Here is a 22,446-nt window from a genome sequence, read left to right on the forward strand (position 1 = left end):
AAATAACTTTATGGCTAGGGGTTACCACATGAGGGACTATATTAAAGGACTGAAGCATTAGGAAGGTTGAGAACCACTGATCTGGACTAAGAGCTTCCTGCCTGCAATCTGTCTTCCATAATACCAAAAAGTACTATGCAAGTTACCAGAGGAGGAAATCAATTGATAATACTACATAACTGCAATGCCTATCAATCACAATGATCAGGATGACAAGATATCCCTAAAATATCCCTGTACAGATACAACTGTCATGTGTAGGACACAAATTTGTACAGATAGAACTGTCATGTGTAGGACAAACTCCCTGGGACCAGTCAAGTTACAAACCTTAGAAGAGAAACTACTACTCTTCTATGACCAGCCTAATTCCTAACTATAGTCTAAACCTTATCCTTACATCCACAGGTAAATGTAGCTCTCACTCCTCACCAAAGAAGCTTCTCTTTAGAGCAAATGGAGACCATCACAGAACACCACAACTAGACACAATGGAAAACAAAAACAGTCGATTGTGGAGAGACCAACTCTACAACATGACCTAAGACCCAATGAGGAAGAGGGGGTAGAACAATTTTAAAAACCAAAGAACCAATAAGTCTGTTCTGAGGTTGTGTATCCCATAAATGGCTCCCTTAAAAAGACCTGAACAACGACAATACCAATATATATGCTTAAGCAAAAGGGGGAAAATATCAACAGGTCCAATCCAAAGAAAAAGAACTGTAGGCAATGACTGTTGAGAGAGGGAGAATTAGCCTCTTTTAGGGATGAGCTCCATCCTTCACAGTTGTTTACACAATATAGACTGATTGGACCTGAAATCATATACACACAACAAAAATGCACTCAGCAAGTTATATCTATATATTTGTACATATATAAGCATATGTAGCAGTAATAATAAAAAAAAAAACACCATCAGTTTAGGAGTGAGGTGGAATCATGAGAAGAGTTGGAAGAATGAAATGGAAAAAAAGAAATTGATGTGATTATATTTTAATTTAAAAATATTTTAAAATATATAAATAAATAAATTGAAACTGAGGAAAATGCACAGCACCACAATGGATTACCACAAACTCTATTGGTCATTGCCATGCAGTTTCTGAAAGGTTCCACTGTCCCCTCAGAAGAAGGTAAGAGTGGAAATGACAAATGGTGCCTCAGGGGCCATTATAAAACTAAACATCACCTCATCTTCCTTCCTTCACCTGAAAGGATAGTGGGAACTCTGCCCCAGGTTTCCGCTGTCCGCTGTCCACCATTTAAGGCACTAGAGTACACACACACACACACACACACACACACACACACACACATACAAAGAGTAGTATTTCTATTACTCTTGTTGTAGTGTCCTACACATGTATTTCATTTAACCTTCTCCAATGAAACAGTGTAGGGAAGGCAGGGACATCTGATCCTAAGGGCATCCTTAGGAAAGCAGAAAATCAAGATCAGTGTTCAATCAATGTAAAAGAGGGCAGCCTTTGGAAAAGACTGATTTGGGTTCCCCATGCTGAGACCTGGGAAGAGGCCTGTTAACTCCATTGAATGGCATTGAGAGTCCAGTAGCTCCAAGATGTGCAAATTGAACCAAGTGAGCCTGGATTTCCCTAGCTGCTTGCCTGACAAGATACAGCCTTTCATTATTAAATAGATGTATAACACAAATTATTTACCTGAATTGAAAAGACTAGACAAGTGAGGAAATTAAGCAGTGTTGCCTCAAGCTACATAGAACATAATACAGTCCAGCCTCTTGCTGGATTCCATGTGAGGACACAACCCAGCATCTCAGTGGCCCAAAAGGCAGACTATGCCAAAGTGTCCTGAGGCTGGCAAAAGAGTAAGCTGACCTGTCTGGGATGTGCCAAACACTGGCTCAGTAACAGCTCATTTCCTTCCATCCTTTCTCTCTCAGGCTTTGCTTATGCAGTCTAGTCCAGGAGAAGGGGTGTACCTGAAGATCTGGTGTCTTGCTGCTCACCAGAGTCTGCTAGGAACTGCTTGGGAACAGTGGGTGTGGGGGTATTGTGGGGTGGCTACTTCTCTTAGGAAGACATCCTAGCAAAATGCAGCTTAAGTTCCAAACTGTGGTATCCTGCACATCCCATGGATCCGATGCACAATCACCTCTATATCCAGACAAGATGAGGTTGACAAAACAGAGAGACACAAAAGTCCTAGTTCTAAGCTGGACAGTGTGGCTCCCTTCTCTCACGTAGTCCGAGCTCAGCAGCGGAGTCTCAGCCATAGCTGCTGGGGCAGACTTGCTCAGCTTAGAGCCCTGTTCTGTGCTCCATCAATAATGCAAGAGACCCATGAATAATACAGCAGCAACTGCTTCAGGGCACAGTTTACTGGTGCCCAGCCCTGGCCTCAAGATGGCCCAAGGCCTAATCACAGGGCCCTGGGGAGTTCCCACAGATTAACTCAGCCTTGTTCAGGCACAGGCACAAAAGAACACTTTGCAGGATCAGCCAAGGCCATGACTCTGTTCAGAAAACATTGATTGCCCTCCAGTCATCATGAGGATAGTTTCCTTCTCCCCTTCAGACCATCAGCACTGCCAGGTACAATTCTGGGCCCAGATTGTACAAAAGAGGGAGGAGACCCACAGGAATGGGGCAAGGTCGCTGCCCACCAGACAAAGGGTGCAGCCTAGGCCTTCTCAAGATAATCGACTGTGTTAAAAGTGCATAAATAAAAGATGCAAGTTGCGCTAACTCGTTTATCCTGAGTAATGTGTTGAACTGTGTCATCCAGAGATATTTGTCCACATCCTAACCCCAGGACCCATGAGTAGGCTCTTCATTGTGGACAGGATCAAGGTAAAAATAAAGTATTGAGATAGTTTTGATTTATGGTGGTTCCTAAACCAACATGCAAGAACTGGTATCTTTAGACAGGGTCTAGAGGGAGAATGGATATCAGGCATGAGGAAAGTAGTGCCAGGGATGGTGCCACAAACCCAAAAGCACCAGGAGCAACCAGTATCTGGCATTGTCAGAGAGGGTTTAAGTCTCAGAGCCTTTGAAGGTAGTGAGGCTCTAAGACTTATGGCCTTAGAATGATGAATGAAAATGTTTCCATCAGTTTGAAGTCACCAGGTTTGCAGATGTCTTAGAAAGGCAGGTATCAGAAATCCTCCAAGCCTCAACTTTAAAATCTGTAAGTGGGGATAAGTGCATTCCACATACTTTCTCTTTAGCACTGACATGTGTCTACATACTTTGTGAGTTAAAAGGGAGTCACAAAGAACCCAAAACTATCACAATGGCAATAGAGTTAGTGATGGAATTCCTTGGATGGATATGTCTTGACTGAGGGCTTTCAGAGCAATCACAGTCAAGACTAGGAGGAGGACAATGCCAGGGTCAGCCCAACCTTCTTCAACACTGAGTGAGTGTTTTACCAAGTCAATTAAACCTACAAATTACAACAGAGGTAATTATCACTTTGCTTTAAGAAAATGAAATATTCCAATCTATTTTAATCACGTCTGTTCCATGTCTGTGGGGTATTAAGAGAAGCCTGCTCAAGATGCATTAATGGTCCTCAGAGTATTTCTGGAGGGTTTCTATGTTGCGGGCTGATGAACTTCTGGCGCCTCTTGCCATTGCCTAAATTGTACCATGGGATTCAGAACCCAAACATCTTTTCTTCCTCATCCATCCTTTATCTCTAAAACAATCTTGCAAAATCTTGCTCTGATTTAAGGACAGACAGTTCCAGTTTTGGGGGAAAAAAATAGTAGCCAGAAACTCCTGAGCATAGTACAGTGCCAAGCCAGATTCCATCAGATCTCCAAAGCAAAATTCAGAGGATAAACTCAGCTTGCTCTGTAAAAAGGGCATTTCCTGAGCTGGAGGAAGACTCAATCAGATGCTTGCCAAAGGTCCTCCCTCCAATCTCACAAAAATAAGAGTACAAGAAGGGCCTTGGCACACAGCAAGAAGTCTGAAATGATTTGATGATTTGGAGTTTGCCAATCAGGGGTGCCAGCCATCATGGCTCCTGAGAGGACAAGCTGAACATTCAGAGTGGGGCACTATGTGAGGGGGTGAGAGAGAATGTTTTGGAAACAGTGGCTTCAGGTGGTAACCATACTGAAATTCATAATATTAGATTGCCAGTTCACCAGCCATGTGATCCTGGTTGAATTACTTGACTTGGCTAAGCCTTGAATCCCTCATTTACAAAACAGGTTAAAATAACTCCTATATGTGGTAGCTTCAAGGATGAGCCAGGATCTTGTATTTGTTCATTATTTGGTGCCTTTCTTCTCCTTTTCTAATGGAAATGCATACTCAACCCTTCTAATGAAGAGCTTCAACTCTGTCAACTACACCATCAAACTGTTACATCAAGAATTGTGTTGTGGGAGAGAAGTCCGTTGGGGCATGGCAAAGACCCTCAACAGAGCCTTCATGGCAGAAGGAAACATGCTAAGAAATAGTTAAATGACCCATATACCCTGTCTGTTTCTACAGATGCTCACTGGAAGTCGCACACAGCTGGCTCATGACTCTCCTGGCTATCCCAGCACACTGACTCCCCCTCCTACAAGGCCAACACTCTTTCTGAAAACACCGGACACATCCCCAAACTCCATCCCACAGGCTCCATCAAGCAGACCTTGGCGGTCTAGATGGCTCATGGCAGATGGCGCCATGTGGACTAATCAAGAAGTCAGACAAGAAAAGCCTACCCCCTCTTCCATTTGCCAGGAAATGTAATTGTTTGGATTTTAATCATAGCTACAGCTAAGAGCCAATGTACAGTCCCCTTCAGCCCAAAGATAAATTTTCCACTCTTAGCATTCAATTCTTCCTCAAAAAAAATAGATCCCTACCAGGGTGATGGTTCCTGGGGGGGGGGGGTTGGGGGGGGGCTTCTTTATCCACCACTACAATTTTTTTCTGATTTAACACTACGACAGAAATAAAATACTGTTTGAACATGGTGGCACTCATACACTGACTCACACTGCCAGAAATGTCTTCATTCCTCCATAAGTTACAGCTAGCTCACCGCTATATTGATCCCGGGCAAAGATGAATGCAGAATCCCATGATCCTCTGGGAGAAATGTGACATTTTCTTTAAATATATATCCACAGAACAACTGTTTCTAAATCCCCATGAAGCAGGTCACCAGGGCAGCACACAATTGATTTCACATCCAACGATTTCTTAGAAAGAACCTGAACATTTTCTCAATAATTCAGCCTTTAGAAGACCCTGACATCTTCTTGAGGAGTGCTGTCTCTGTCCTCCCCTGTGTGAAGGGACAGGGATCCTAGAAGAACTAGATGCAAGAAAGGCAGGCCTTCTGCCCCCAATCAGTTTGAGGTCATTATGCTTTGTGATCTTTTGAATGAGGTGGCCCCTAAAAGTCTCAAGCATTTAAAAACTTGGTCCCCAGTTGGAGACTGTTTGGGAAGAGTTGGGAGACGTAGCTTTGTAGGGAGAGGCGTGCCTCAGGGTGAGATTAAGGTTGCAAAAGCCTACTACCACCCCGAAGGTTTTCTCGTGGCTTCCTGCCTGTGGGTTAAGATATAAGCTCTCAGCTATAACTCTAGTGCCATGCCTGCCTGTTTGCCTTCATGCTCCATGCCACTTTGGTGATAGACTCCAATCCCAGTGAAACTATAAGCCCCAAATAAACCCTTCATTTTATAAGTCGCACTGCTCATGGTATTTTATTTCAGAAATAGAAAAGTACCTATTACCTGCTTCATCATTTGTAATATGGCTGGATTCAGAATCACCTAAGAGACATACCTCTGGGTATATCTGTGAAGGAGCTTGTAGATTGGGTTAATGAAGGGGATAAGACATGCCCTAAATGTGTTCAGCACCATTACATGGGTTAGGGTCTCAGGCTGAATAAAAAGGATACATTAAGGATGGCATCAGCATTTGTCTCTTTCTGATCCCTGACTGCAGAAGCTGCCCCATGCTCCTGCTGTCATGCCTTGTTTACCAGGATAGGCAATATTCTCTTTGTTGTAACCTAAAACAAACCCATTCTCTCTTGTGTCCCATCAGTCTCTTTTTACCCACTGGTCTGAAAAAGGAAAGTTATAACTTTTCCATTCCACGACAATAAAATATGTAACTGATAAAGAGGGAAACCTAGCTGAGAGTCATGGCCACACACTTGCTGAAGAGTATAAATAAAACAGGCTGGAAAGCAGTGGAGCACAGTTCAGCATGGGCTCAGGCTTTCAGTCTGCCCACTACCATTTGTCTAATGGGTGACCTGAAACAAGAGTCTTCCCTCACTAAGCCACTCAGTGTCCTCCAATGTGGAGTGTGAGTGAGAATTCCTACCTTACAGAATTGTAGTAAGGATGACATTCTATTACAAAGTATACATAACTTAATAGGTTCCTTGTCACAGTGCCTGGCAAGAGTAGTTTGGAAATCAGTGATGGTAATAATTGTCATGGACATACCAATCCCTAAGTTCCTCCATCAAGTTACATTTAGCTCAAGGAGGGAATGAATAGAATACACCAAGGACAACAGTGCTGACATTAGAGATCAGTGACATAGTATGTTTGGGAGAATGTTTTATAAGCAAAATTTTGTTTACTTTCCTTGAGCTATTGTAGGAGGTATTATTGGTATACCTATATCTCAACCAAATGGGATGAAGAACTCTGATCACTGGGCCTACAGGTGCTCATACCAGAAGACCAGAGTAGTACCCTGGCTGGATAGTGTGTGTGTGTGTGTGTGTGTGTGTGTGTGTGTGTGTGTGTCACATAAAATTCTAAGAAAGGAAAGCAATATACACTAATATTGTCTTTTTTTTTAAGACTAGATCTCATTGTGCAACCCAAACTGACTAGCCTGTAACTTATGTAGCTCAGACTAGACTAAAATTGTTGGTCCTTCTGTTTTTACTTTCTAAGTACTGAGATGACCACAAATCCCAGTTAGCAGCATTTTCAAAGTGATAACCTCTCTCTATCTGTCCCTGAGATGGCTTTGGAAAGTATTGAGCCATGGGGACAAGAATAATATGCAAAGTTGTCAGGGGTAATGGGGTTACTAGGGTGTAAATGGTCTCATTTCTATCAGCTGGTCTGAGAAAGCCAAGATTATAACTGAACAGGTAGAAAGAGAAGAAGGTGAAAGGCCTGTAGCCAAGGCAGAGGTCCAAGGTCATTGCTTCTTGGTAAACACTGTGCTCACAGTCAGGGAATTTGGATCTGAGTCACCAAGTAAAAAGGAACACATGAGCAGTGTCTCTAAAACTCGGACTCCCTAACTCCATCCATGCCTCAATTCCATTTCAATTTATTCCTTGATTTATTCCCTCAACATAATACACTGTCCTTCATGCACAGAGATGACCCTGATGACTCACACAGCAACAGGAGTTATTTTCCCCAGCAGTGGTCACGAATTTTCACTCATCCAGCCAACATCTGTTTGCACAAAATGGCTGGCTGGGGTAGGAGTACATTGATCAGCCTTGGAATGCAGCAAAGCTAAGCAGTCCACACACAGATAAAATAAATAAATACCCTCTCCCATGCTCACAACGCCTAGACATCAAGGCAAATAAGTTGACAGGAAATCATGAGCACTGTAAAGGCCATATAGTCTGAAGATAGAAAGCCATATTCAAGTATCAGTTATGCAAGTCCTTATCAATGCAACGGCAGTCAATTGTCGAGTAAGGTTCTAGGGCTCAAGAGTTCACAGAATGCCGAAAAAGATACCTCCCTTCTATGACTCTTGCGGCAAATCTAAGCTCGTGTACACAAAAGCACACCTGGTAAAGCTACAAAGTCATGCACAGCAAATGTTGTTTATTAGAAATTAATTGAGATCCTTATTATTATAAATATTAAAAATGCTACTGCTAATTACCTGCAGATCACAAAACTAAATGCTGATGAAAGATGAGTTTCTGTCTTTTCAAAACAGAGTATGCCTAGCAAAAGCATCAGAAGTCAAGTCCAGAGATGGGGTGGGTCACTGTCCCTGAACATGGTTTGCTCAATACCATCCAACCCAAACAACCCAGCCACCAGGTAGCTCCAGGTCTTGACACTCTTGATACTTCCCACCCATCCATTACCAGCACTCCGCCACCTGGACAAAGTCTTCAATTCCGAACTTACAATTCCCGAAGACTCAGCGTCTGGAAGAGCTGCCAGGAGAGTGTGGTGAGCCGGTTACTTGACAAGTTTCTGCAAAATTGACAAATAAAAGAGGCAGTTAAAGGACAGATCCAGCATTAGGAATGCCCTCAATGGAGAACTTGGCATCTGGAGGCAGGCTCTGCTCTGCTTCTATTTCTTTACTCTAATGTTTACCTGATGTATCTAATGATATAGCCATCATTATACACTATGATATACATTGCTAATAGTTGAGACCTCAGGGCAGCCGTGAAGAGGATGCTAAAGCCTTTATAAGGGTAGTGGTGATCCTAGAAACAACATGGTTCTCTTGGTTAGGCCACCATACTACCCTTTCATAAATGCTCAGGGAGCCTGTTTGACGTAATCTTCTCTAGACAGTAATTCTGTGGATAGCCAAGCTCACAATGTCTTTTACATCCACACAGGCAGGAAATCTTCAGGTTTCTTTTAAAATCTTCTTACCTACCCCTCCCCCAGAACACATGCCCATTGGAGAGATCAAGACATCAGCCTTTTGTTCACACATCTCTTCTCCTAATGGCTATTTAATTGTTCTCATTAGGATGTACAGGAGAAGGGAGCAGCCATTAGTCTTCTGAATAAAAGAAGAAACACGTCCACAGTTATTACTCTGCCAGGCTCAACAAACAATGTTTGATGTAGCAACAGCCCTTAAAGGCAGTAGTTAGACACCTCAAGAAATGAAGTGGTGACCCAGGAACAATGTACTCCTTTGCTGATGGGAACAGATGCAGTGTTGATTCCATCTAGATGAATATCCATCCCCACACAAACGTGTGTATTTGTATCTATTAAACACATAGATAACAAAACAAACCAGACTCCTATTTACACACACCCTCGAGGGTGCATGGTCATGCACACACACACACACACACACACACACACACACACACACACACACACACACACGCTTTCATGTGCACTTATGCTTAGATAACTTCCACTTGCTATAGAAGAGTCAAATATAGGCTATGCTGAGGCCTGAGGGGTAGACCACTGACAAAAAAGACAGAACCTTACATTCAAATTACAAATGAGTAAGCAGAAGGAAGAGTATAAACAAAGTGACATGAGGAATTGGGAGGGGGACAACTTTGTTTGGGTTCTTGGAGAAGAGCTTCTGAGAAGGTAACATGGGACCTGGCAACAGAAATAATGAGAATGAGCTGAAAGCCAGTGAGATATTACAGAAACTCACTGTGGATAAGAAAGCCAGGGATTCATGCCACATCTACAGACCTTGGCAAGAGACAGGTATTACTCTAAAGAGCAATAGGAAATGTTTAGTAGCCCTTAGGGGTACTGTGTTGTTAACTAAATACCTCTTTTTTTTTTTATGGGAGACTAAAACATGAAGTTGACAGGCTAATTAGGGGACCTCAACTACTTTCTAAGCAAGAAAAGGGAAAAGGGGGGAAGAGAAAGGGAAATGGGAGGGGAAAGAGAAGAGAAGAGAAGAGAAGAGAAGAGAAGAGAAGAGAAGAGAAGAGAAGAGAAGAGAAGAGAAGAGATTCAAGGTAAGCTCTGGAGATAAAGCTATCAGAACATGCAGCTTGCCCTGGGGAAAGAGGATGGTGAATTTTATGATGAATGTTATGAAAGAGTAGTGGATGTTATGATTTGAACACAAAATAGTCTCCAAAGACACATATTTTGAATGTTTCTTCTACAGCTAGCAGCACTATTTTGAGAAGTCATAAACATTTTAGAAGGTGGGACCTATATAGAGGAGGTAGAAAACTAGGGATGAGTCTTGGAACTTTATTACCTCTGGCCCCTTCTTGCAGTACTGTCTGCCTCTTGTCTATCAAGAGTTGTACAGCCTTCCACATTCTAATACTTAAGGACATGAGACAAAGAAACCATGGACTCTTTGAAACCAGGAGCCAAAATATTCTTCCCTAAGTTTTCATGTCAAGTCTTTTGTCACACAACAAAGAAAGTCATGAATCCTCTGGTGACTGGTGAGGCATTTAGTAAGATGAGGAAACCAACTAACCTAACCAGTCACATTTGGACAGTGAGGCCAAAATCATCCTCTTGGATCAGATAACGGACAGAGGAAAGAAACGTAAGAGAAGACAATGGCAGATAGATATAATCAACTCATGTTGCATGCATGTATAAAAATGTCAAAATAAACCCATCATATTTTACAAGTAACATCTATCAGTAAAAGGTAAGGTATTGACAAAAGAGTTCCTGCCCCTTGTGAACACTAAGCTTGAGATGTCTGTTAGATACCTAAAGAGTGAAACCAAATAGTCTATCGGAGAAATGGGTTTGTACTGAGACCCATAGACCTGAGAATGTACTGAGTGTGAAAGAAAAACAGATATTCAAACATAAGAACAGTTAAGGGACAGGGCACCTCCCCTTTTCATTAGCTCCAGCCTATGTGTGATAAGATGGCTGGATCTTACACAGTCCCAAACCTATTATCTTTTCTAAGACAGTTTGGGATGCTGTTGGTAATGTAACCCAATGCTGAGGGTTCAGGGGACTGCTATAGAAACAAAAGAGATCCCTTGTACATAGATCCAAAGTCTGCTGCTCTGTTCTCCTCCCTGACTCTAAGCCCACAGAGCTCTCCAGGAAGACCCAATAATCCCAAGAAGTCCCACACATCTCAGAACTTGAAAAACATCGTATTCCACTTCACAAAGCCCCTGTGGCTTACTCCTACAAACTTCTACTACTTATGAAGAGAATACGAATTATACAAGAACTGTATCAAGATCGTTGAAGGTAACCCCAGGGAAAGCTCCCCAAAGCAAACACTCCTGCTCAGAGAAATGCAGCAATGGGTCCAGAAAATTCCCAGAGAGTCATTGCCCAAACATAACAGTAGCCTTGGAGCACAGAAGCTGGGATCAAAGGCCACAGGTTTCAGTAGAAGTCTCTAGGACGTGATTGCCATTAGCCTGTGTGATGTAATAAATCTGAGTGCTTGGATCACCCAGGGAGAAGCCTTTTTACTGTCTCTGTTTCTCCTGCTTATTGTCTATGCACAATAAGTATAGCGTCCTTGGGAGTAAAACCTGAACAGTGGGACTGAGGAAATAGTTCAGTCCCTAAAATATTTGTCATGCAAGCATGAGGACCCGAGATGGATTCCCAGAATACACATCCAAAGCTAGGTACAGCAGGACAAGTTTGTAACCCAAGCACAGTGGAGGTAGAAATAGGTAGATGCCTGGAGCCTGCCATCCAGTTAGCATCTCCGAACCATACAGCTAATGCATAGGGCTCCTAAGAGATGACCCCCAAAGCTGACCTCTAACCTTCTCCTATATGTGTACACATGTGCATGCACACACACACACACACACACACACACACACACACACACACACACACACACACAAAATTTAACAACCCCCAAACTTCCAAATTCACAAGAGAATTCTGGCAGAAATTCCCAGCCAGCACCTTTACATCCCTAGTTTTCTCCAGAACTCCACCGAACACAACCTATGCTGCAGAAGCTATGGACTGGCAGCCTGCAGGGACCCTATGCTCACTGAGCCTAAAGGCACAGGCTCCCAATAGAGCAGGCCACTGGCCAAAGAGGTTTCTGGTAGAAACAAGCCACCCTAGAGGCAGGACTGGCCCAGGTACACCAGTTCCAAAGGAACAGGCAGAGAGCCTGCCAGGAGTTCCGGGGAGCCCCAGGCAGAAAGCAGGCTGCCAGCCATGTCCTCTTACAAAGGTCACGCTTTGCTACAACAGGCAGAAATGTCAAGAGAAAATTGGATTCTGAAAGAAAGAAAATCATAGGCACTCTGGGCAAATAAAGAATAAGAAATAGCATTATCCCCCTCCTTATTACATGAGAAAGACAGCTGTGGGCCTGGGACACCTAGTAAGGAGTGAGCTTTTGTTCTTCCATGGGGGTGTGGCTTCATCTCCAGCCCACTCCTCCTTCACCGGTCCAGCCTGGTCTGGAGGAGAAAGGTTCTTCAAATTCTCCAAGCACATTATAGAGTAGCTACTGCTTTACTGATACACTGTCCACACACACACATACACCCTCACACATGTTTCCACACACAAAGACACTGTCACATAAGTCCCAGAAAAAGTTCAGTGTCTAACCTGTGCAGCTGTACCCAGATGCACAATAGAAATACCCAGGTCCAGAGACAAACACAAGCAGGGTGTGCCATCCTCTGGCCATCCTGCCCTCCTGGGCATTTATGCATTCTCATGAAATGGGATAGATAGGAAAATGGGAGATCTGGAGTGCTGCTGGGCATTAGCATCCAGATGGACAAAACTCACTGTCCCAGTTTTTTCTTCTTGCTGACACCTCACCTGGATCCATCTGTCAGCAGTTATTGATGCTCTGGTTATGCTGTTCATCAGACAAGAGTTTAATTAAGAGTCACCCTGCCTCCGAGCCCCATGGCAGCCGCCTCCTGGTGCCTCCTCCCTAGCAGATCCATTGTCATCTGCCTCTGACTTTTGCTTGGGTCAATGGTCAGCATCTGAGCCACCTGATCATCGAATTAATTTGGTGAGTGAGATTTTATGAGATGAGGCATCAAACACTTTTCCAAATCCAAACTCCATGATATCCTCTTTCTCCTCTCACTGTCTCTGTCTCTCTCTATGTCTCTGTCTCTTTGTGTGTTTCTGTCTGCCCCCATCTGTGTGTGTGTGCGTGTGCGTGTGTGTGTGTGTGTGTGTGTGTGTGTGTGTGTGTGTCCCTCTCTCTTTCATCTGAGACGCCCAAACAAAGCCATTAATTTTGTTCTGCATACCTGGCTTCCTCCCAGCCAGACTCTGTGGTCCAGAGGCAATAAATAGGGATGATGGGAGCTTTGGAAACAAAGACAGAACACATATGGCCACACTCTGGATCCTGTGGAGAGACAGGGCTGAGATGGCCTTCCTTACACTAACCATGCAGAAAACTGGGATCCTCTGAGGCAATCTGCCACTCTGTCTGACAGACAGGTCCTCTGGTGAAACAGCATCCTAAAGGGAAATCCCATCTTTATTTAGCAGGAATGGAGCCCTATGACTGATAATCATCCTCTAGCCTAGGAGTCCTGTTAGACTATAAAGGGTTAGCAAGATGGACCCTACTGTCAGGAGAAACCAACCAAAGGAGCAATCCCATGGCCCTTAACTTGGACACTGAGACTTGAAAGGGGAACAATAGGACCCATCAATGGAGATCCTGAAGATGGACTTCCTGGACTAAGATTGGAACAAATTTTTAGAATCAGGGACTCTTCTAGAAGAAGCAGACTCCATGGCAGTATGTCTTACTATTCAGCTGTGTCAGGAATGGCTGAGGAAAGGACAGAACTTCTTCATGTTCCTTAAACCATTCTGCTCCACCCATGCACCACTAACCTGGACAACCAGTCAGCCATACCCACTCACATCAACATCACAGACTCCTCTGTCAGCTGGCTCCAATTCCAACTCCAGGATGCTCGCCCCACCTCTGCATGACCTCAGCCACTCTAACATAGGTTTGGACTTCTATGGTCATTGGATAAATTGGTGCCTTCCCTACATATTTCCATGTTGGAACCATACGAGTGCTAACACTATTAGAGCTAAGGCCTGTAGAGCAGTGACTTAGAATATAGGTGGTCATTAGGGTTGGTCCTAATTCAACTTGACTCATGTCTTTACGGGCACTGAAATGCTCAGAAGAAAGAGCATGGTGAGACATGGGGAGAACATAGCCACCAACAAACTAAAAAGAGAGGCCTTGAAAGAAATCAAACCTGGCAATACCCTTAAACACGAACCCTGAGCCTCCAGATCTCTAAAGAAATAAATGCTGAAGCTGCTTAAGCTGTGGTATGAGGTCATAGTAGGCCTAGAAAATTAATACACACATCTTCAGCCCTTTCATTTGACCCAAGGGCCTGACGACCAATTTGACTGACCCACTACAGCCTGGGAAGGACTCCAAGTCATGGTTTTCTGTCATCCCTCACGTTGTATAGGCATGATCACACAAGAACCAACCTCCCAGACAAGTTCCAATTGCTAATATCCAATCTTCTATTGGTCCATTAGTTAAGCCCCTAGGTATAACCCAGCCTCCTCTTGCAAGAGATTAGTGAGGTAGAAAAACAGAGGACCAAAAGGGATTTTCAACTCTCATTCCCAAGACAAATTCCACTACTGCTAGATTTTCCTGGAGGATTCGTTCTGCAGCTACTGAACGACATCCCCTCCATGCACTACAAGTTTTCTGTGCACTCAGCTCTGCTATCCAGAAACCCCCTCCCAATCCCACAGCTCCTAGTCTGCAGCTTGCCACTTGGAAACATCACAAGGCAAAGCTTAGTTATTTCTTGCACAGAGGCAGTTTTCGAAAGATGCATCTCTCCTTTCCTTAAGATCTAACACCTCCTCAGCTCTCTGTCTGCCCTCTTTTTCCTGTCCCCCCCCCCCACACACACATCCATATAAAAGAGTGCATATATGTTATAGTTGTATAGCTTGGTCTTCTTGTGGAACTCCTACCAGTGGGAGCAGGGGCTGTCTCGAACTCTTTTGCCTGGCTTTGGGACCCCTTTCCTCCTACTGGCTTGCCTCCTTCAGCCTTAATATGAGGGGAGGTGCCTAGTCTTACTGCAACTTAATATGCCATGTTTGGTTGATATCCACTACTGAAGGCTCCACCTTTATAGGACCTAATCTCATCCTGAAGGTGTCCCTGCTAACCATCACCTTAGAGATGAGGAACTCAACAAATGAATCTGTGGAGCACCAACATTCAGACCACAACATCCACGCCCCCTGATACACCACACTGGAATTCCTTGGGAAATATTGAAAACACAAGAAGAAAATATCTAATAAGGAGAATCTCCTGGCGCTGCATCAAACCATAGATGGAGCTTCGTGAGCAGAAAAAAATTATGGGAAAAAGATGGGGCTGACATTCTACTGACTACTTGCTCAAGAACCAGGAGTTAACACCTTGTGGTCTTGACTCTGTGATTTCTATGCACTGAGAGTGACAGGGTGCATTAGGGGGAGGGGTCTCATCACCAGGACCTAATGATAACACTGAGGAAACCCCACAACCCATCTCCTTAAAATCCAGAGCCCATAACAAGAAAATGGATACTGTTACCCAAGCTTCTTCTCGAAGGCCAAGAAATATTTTTCTACATCACTGATATATTTGCTTTTGCCTCAATTAAATTGTTGTAAAAGGGGGTGGGGGTTAAAGCCATCTGAGCCATTTTTATTCAGCTAAATTACACTAGATGGCTCATTTAATGAACTTTAATGAAGCCAAAATGCTTTCTCTAATCAAATCTCAAGTGACGTGCCTGGAGTCTTGACCTTACATCAGGAGACTGGAGGCAGCTTTCTCTCAATTGCCCTCTGCTTGGCTCGGTCAGGGATTCCAAGGGTAGGTTCCTGAGAATCTAAGTCTCTAGTATTCTCACCAGTATGGTGGAGGATGAGTTATCATAATATTTGACAAATCATTCTACTGCAGAAAATTGAAGAGACTTATTTATGACAGAACTTCTCAGGGCTGTAACTCAGAGAAGTACCTAGTTTACTGAGTCTCTCAAACTTATTGGACCACAGACTCTTCTCTATAGCACATCCACCAGAGAGAGAGAGAGAGAGAGAGAGAGAGAGAGAGAGAGAGACCCTCATCATATACTTAGTGAACACAGTTCTAGACTGAGAATCAGAAAGCCCTAGCCAGCAGGCTGGCAGTCTAATTTTTTGCAGTTTTACTGGAAAGCAGCCGTTCCTGCTGTCTTTGTGTTGCCTATGGCCATATTCTAAGAAGGATAATAGCCTTCCAAAGATACCCACGTTCAGAATCTGTCACACACGCACCCTGTTCATTTCCAAACAAAGGAGACTTTATGGAGGTGGTGAAGGGTGTGAACCATGGACACCGGGAAATTACCCTATGTTACATGGTTGTCTAAATGTAACCACAGTAGCCCTTCAAAGCATACACAAGACTTGTGCAGGCTCAAGCCACACAAAATTCCAGAACTGACATCTGAAGCAGTCACTAAGTCCAAGCCCTAGGAATGACTGCTAAGAGGGAAGCACTAGTTTGTTTATGGGTGCAGGGGAACACAATTCAGTGGGTGGCCACACATCCAAGCACGTATACCTTGCACTAACTGAACTGAGTGAGTTTATAAAAGAAATAGTGGGCACCAAGTTGGGTGGGTATGGAAAGAGAGTTGTATCTGGGAGGATTTGGGGAAAGTAGTCACTATGATCAAGATACAATGTATGAAACTACCAAAAAAATTAATAAAAATATGCATTTAAGTGGAAGCCAAAAGAGGAGAGATGGTCAGAGAGAAATGCAGCCTAGGAAGCAAGTCGCAGAAGGACAAGATGTTGGCTTCGAACATGGAGGAGGGGCTATGAATGTGTAAGGCCATTAGAAACTACAAGCATTAAGAAAGAGATTCTCCCAAAGATTCCAGGAAGTAGTCTGGCCCTGCTGACACATTAACTCTAGACTACAGAGACCCACTGCAGATTTTACATCATGGAAGTATAAGATACTGTATTTACATTGCCTTATATCAACAACTATTCTAACTTGTTATAGCAGGAACAGATAACTGATTCAGGTTATATTTGCACTAGCACAGTGAAATCGAATGGATGTAACAAAATTCTATAAGTCAAAAATGCTACTTGGTCCTTCATAGGAAAAGCCTAACAACTTCTACCCTGGGCTGGCATTTTCTATCTTTTCCTTTCATTACCTTCCTACCTGCTTTACTTTCATGAGTGTGTGTGTAGGTGTGCTTGCACATGCGTGTGCATGCTTGTGGAGATAACCTCAAGTCTTCCTCACAAGCTGATTACCTTTTATTTCAGACATGATCATTCTGGCCTGTAACTAGACAAATAGGGTAGGCTGCCTTTCCAGAAATACCCAGGGATCCTCCTCCCTTGGCTTCCCCAGCACTGGGATTATAACAGTACATTACCTGTATGGTATTATTGGGTTCTAGGGTAGAAATCAGGTCCTTGTACTTACAAGGCAAGTACTTTACCAACAGACCTATCTCTCTAGTTCTTGGTTGGTTGATTGGTTGGTTGGTCAGTTGGTTGGTTGGTTGGTTGGTTGGTTGGTTGGTTGGTAGGTTGGTTGGTTGGTTGGTTGATTGGTCAGTTGGTTGGTTGGTAGGTTGGTTGGTTGGTTGGTTGATTGGTTGGTTGGTCAGTTGGTTGGTTGGTTGGTTGGTTGGTTGGTTGGTTGGTTGGTTTGTGGACAGTGTCCTGCTATATACACCAGGATGGCCTTGTACTCTCAGTCTTCCTGTGTTAGGCTCGTAAGTTTTGAGATTAAAGGTATACATTATCACATTAATCTAGACTGGCACTCTTCAACAGAAGTTGAACACAAGACTCATATGCCAGCTGAAATTTTCTATTAATGTGATTTTTAAATGGTGAAAAGAAGTATCAATATATTGAAAATATCATCAATTCAACCTGTAATTAATATCAAAACCACCACTGAGATATTTTACCATTCTTGTGTTGTTATTGTTTTGTAGTAAGTCTTTGAAATGTGCATTTGACATTCAAAGCACATCTCAATTAGGACTGGCCACTCTTCAAGTGCTTAGTAGCCACAGATGTCCAAGGCAGAGCTCTCCACCATCTGTGAAACCCAATTGTTGACTGGAGAGGCCTTGGTGGAGAGAAGCTGTCAACATCTGGGAAAGTGTCATTACTAGCTCACAAAGTCAAGTGAGGACAACACTGTCCACAAATCCAGCTGTCAAGAGCATGTTCAATAGAAAAGAAAGTCCATTGTCCAACGCCACCTCACTGAGCAGTTTCTAGCATCCCCAAAAGCTAGAAGCTCGGGACCAGGACTTGCATATCCTGAGTAAGACCCTGGCTGCATATATAGGAGACCAGCTGGGAACAAAATGGTAGACTCTTCCAGAATTCTTGGCCCACTTGGTTAAGTATAAAGTTTACCTTATAAACCAAGCTTTTCTGAGAGGACCTCAACCTCCTGTTGCTTCTTATGGCACATCTCCCTTCAGTCTTTATTTCTATGTTATACATAGCCCTGAAAACTCACCATGAACAGAATGGTATCTCCATGCCCTAACTGCTTCTGACAGCATCCTGACCCATCTCCAGCACACCACTGCACCCTGTGCTTCCTGTACACTTCATGTCCTCCCTCATCCTACAAGGCCAGCATCAGTGATCTTCCAACAAGACAGCTTGTGTTTGCCATTCTGACGTCTTCTCAACATCTTCTTTCCCCCGACTAAGTTTTGGATGGGCATTTTCCACTGCCCACATCTCAGACTGTCAGCTTTAAATATCCTATTGCCACGCCCATCATACTGTTTTCATTGGAAGCAAAGAACCATTTCTCTTCCTGTTATACCCTTTATAGTACCAGAACCCAAGTTCAACAGACACACGGCAAATTCAACTGAAGTCTTCCAATAGTCCTTTGAGGAGATGAATTTCCAACGGCTCTGGAGGGAGGGAAGTTCTTCCTTCTCAGCAGCCATGGTGTAAGAACAAAGAGGACACAGCAGAGAGAAGACCAAGGAACAGAAAGGATCCCAGCTGCAGCAAGTGTGGCCTCTGCTTCCTCCCACTGGGAAGTGGGGACTGCATGCTCACATGCATCATGCCCGCACACACAAGAGCACAGCACATAAACACACTGCACACATTCAAATACTACATACACATAACTGCATACCATAAACACACACGAATTTACACTCACCTGCAGACTTGCATTCACACAGACTTGCACACTTGCCCTCACCCACGATCTCAGTCTGGCCCCACCAAAAATAGATGAATCAACTCTTCTGAGGAAGATGAAGGTGCTCTTCTTCTTGACCCTTTCCTGCCTAAGACATCCACAAGAGAGTCTTTCCCAGCAGGAGACTAAAGGACAACCCTGACTTGGCTGGGATCCTGTTCCTCTCACAGCTTTCAGTTCTAAGTTGCCTCTCTTGACTACAGCCTGGCGAGAATGCCAGGATCAAGGTTCTGAGAGCCCTTCACTATTCCCTTGGGGGTAAGAATGCTTTCCTATATCAACATAGCCTTTCACTCTCAGGGTGGAAGGGCACACTCAGAAGACCAACTAAGTGGACCTCCTTTCCCTGTGTCTGGACATGCTGGTGTTGGATCCTAGACACAAGAGAGGAAAACGAAGGCCTTAGTGGCTAGGAAAACATCCCAAAATAATCCAGCAAGGGTAACTGAGGTGAGGGCCAGGAAGTGCTCCACCTCCTGATCCCCACATCAAGATACTTAATCCTCCCTCCTTGGCTGGGTTCCTTTCTGATGCAGTGAGTCAGGAGTTTTGTATGCCAGTCCTTGCTCTGCAATCCCCTTCCCAGGATGCTAGTATAATCTATGCAATCTCTCAGTACCTCAGTTTGTTCTCCTCTAAATGGGGGGAGGGGCGGGTAATAGTAGGCTCCCCACATGAGTTCTGAAAGTGACGGGGGTATGATCAATGAGACATGGAAAGCAACTGTCACAAGGACTATCCAATATCTTCTCCTTCATGGCACATCCTACTCCTTAATTAGAACAGCCATCTCTACTCATCAGGCCCAAACCCAATAAACAAATACCACAGCCTGGGCCATGATCCTCTGCATTCACGCATCACTTAATGTAATAAAACACATAGGTTCATAAAATAATCTGGAAAGCACTTTAATGAGGCAGCAAATCGCTTGCCTCTTCATTTCTACCCTAGTCCCCTCCTCAGCCTGTGGGCGGAGCCCGGATGCCCCTCACCTAACCTCCTCCGCTTGTGCAAACCAGTAAAAGGACATTCCATACAACTTTTGTTTCCTCACACTGTCTACCACACACCAGACCCTGAGTGTTCCAGAGGCTTTTCAGGGGGACTCTGTTCTTTCCGCGTTTCTTTTCCAATTAACCAAAAGCTAATTGACCCGGAGCTCCTGGGCTCTCTGGAAACCCAGGGAGGCGCTGCAGGGCATGCACTGGATTCAGGCTCTGGGCCAGGCCACCCACGTGGTGCGCAAGCTGGGCAATCAAGGCCACAGCCCTAAAGGGGCTCCACGTGATCGATGACGTGCATTTTTTCTTTCTTTTTCTTTTTTTTTCTCAAAAGCTGTCGTGACTAGAACAAAACAAAGATATGGTCTACAGAGCCTCTGAAGGAAGAATCTAGAACCCCTTACACAGCTAAAGGAGGGGAGGGGACGCAGTGGGGAGGAAAGGAGCCAAGGTCGTGTCCACCGCGGCCCAGGAGCTGCACAAGAGAAAACTGTCCCGCCTGGAAACCTGAGCCCTGAGAAGGACTGTATTGGGATGGGGGCGGGGGTGTGGGTGGAAAGACGGGGGTTGGGGGGGAGGGACTACCTGGCTGGACGAAGCTGCCTTTAGATAGAGAAACTATTCCTTTTAGGGAGACCAATCACTAGTCTTCTTTCTATCATCCACCTTTTAGTTTAAAGGACAATCTATGACTGTCTTAGAAACACTTAAAATGTGAGCGCAAAGCTGCTTGGAGCTTTTCCTAGACTCTGATTTAATCATCGCTGCATGCAAGTCCTCTAAGATGAGAGCTTGGAGAGAACAGGGGCTTAAGGAGTGTGGATTTAGAGAAGTCCCTAGAAGCTTCCTCAAACCTACTAACAGAAGCACCCAGAGGCTAGGGTTTTTTTGGGGTTTTTTTGGTTTTTTTTTTTTTTTAAGGCTCTTGCCACCTGGGGGAGTTTGTGATTAGCTAGGATGGGAGGAAATTTGCATTTCTAAGAGGTTCCTGGAATGTTGTTGATGGCCCTGTTTTAGAACCACCCTTAAGAGAACCATTGATCCAGTGATTTTTTTTTCCAGGTTGATTTGACTGGGACTCCAATCAAATCCATACCCTCAAAAGCTGCTGGGTCAGACTCCGAACAGCTGGAGAATACACATACTAGGATATCTGTCTGGATGTAAAGAGACACCTGCTAGGATCCAACAACTTTGTGCACAGGCTCCTGGGAGCAAGTGCCATCATTAATAACTGGAAAGGAGATGTGGTATACCTCATCTGAAAGTCGGGTGAGGAGGATACCCTCCTGGTGGGTGGTGCCACTAGGCAGTAGGAGGAAGGGCTGGCATTCCATTGAAAACTAACAAAATGAAAAGCATCTGTCTACTCCACGCTTGCACGTGCACGAGTACAAACAAGCAGACAGAGGACACACACACACATGTACACACACATGTACACACACATATACACATATATATACACACATATACACACACACATACACACACGTACACACATATATACACACATATACACACACACATACACACACATACACACACGTACACACACATACACACACATGTACACACACATACACACACATATACACATACACATACACACACATGTACACACACATACACACACATACACACACACATACACACACGCATACACACACATATACACACATACACACACATACACACACATACGCACACACATACACACACACATGTACACAAACATACACATACATATACACACACATACACACATATATACACACACATACACACATACATACACACACATACACACACATATACACACACACATACACACACACACACATACACACATACACACACACATACACACACACACACACACACACACACACACACACACACACACACGAGGTGGGGTAGGGAATTTTCACAGAGGCTTTTTCCCCCAAAATTCAGGCTCTGGGTTTTCCATCTGGGAACCTTTATGAAAGCCTGGGGGCCGGGGGCGGGGGAGGGTGAGGGGGGGAGGAACTCCCCCAGGAAAGATGCTTTTGTGAACTCCACACACTGTGAACCTAGAGAATAAAAGCAGGGGTTGTAAACTAGAAAGCATGAGAGGGGACACAAGGAAGGTCCAAGGTGTCCTAGGACAGACATCCAAGGAGTGGAGACAGACAGGAAGGATGGACATAACTGATCCCAGGTAAGCAGCTGTAAAGCGGGGGACAGAACACCCCAGCTCCCTGACCTCCAAGTTGGTGGTCTTGCTTCCTGCTAGCAGCAGCGGGAGGAGGCAGGGAGCTACTAGGATTCTTGTTTTCCCGCTCACCTGTCACCACCTCGAGGATAGCACCACACTGTTCTTAGCCATAAGCACAGATACCTGCTTTAGCTCTGTGGCAAGCATCAGGTTTTGGAGATATGGGGGGGGGGGGGGG

At 44.3% G+C, this 22,446-nt stretch overlaps 1 protein-coding gene and 1 long non-coding RNA gene across 9 annotated transcripts in view; one reads left to right on the forward strand and one right to left on the reverse strand.

The window, feature by feature from the left end:
* Positions 1-22,446, reverse strand: part of Ntrk3 (neurotrophic receptor tyrosine kinase 3) — a 375,962-nt gene that overhangs the window by 264,542 nt on the left and 88,974 nt on the right. For all 8 annotated transcript variants that reach the window (XM_031387032.1, XM_031387031.1, XM_031387030.1 and 5 more), the window contains one exon: positions 8,153-8,221. In XM_031387032.1, coding sequence (XP_031242892.1) covers positions 8,153-8,221 — 69 coding nt within the window. The remainder of the gene's footprint in view (positions 1-8,152; positions 8,222-22,446) is intronic.
* Positions 3,341-4,833, forward strand: LOC116102421. The gene is made up of 2 exons (XR_004123171.1): positions 3,341-3,453; positions 4,500-4,833. It is a non-coding gene; the product is annotated as an uncharacterized LOC116102421 (long non-coding RNA).

This window comes from Mastomys coucha, unplaced genomic scaffold (genome assembly GCF_008632895.1).
Source record: "Mastomys coucha isolate ucsf_1 unplaced genomic scaffold, UCSF_Mcou_1 pScaffold21, whole genome shotgun sequence".
In the NCBI taxonomy this organism is placed as follows: Eukaryota; Metazoa; Chordata; class Mammalia; order Rodentia; family Muridae; genus Mastomys; species Mastomys coucha.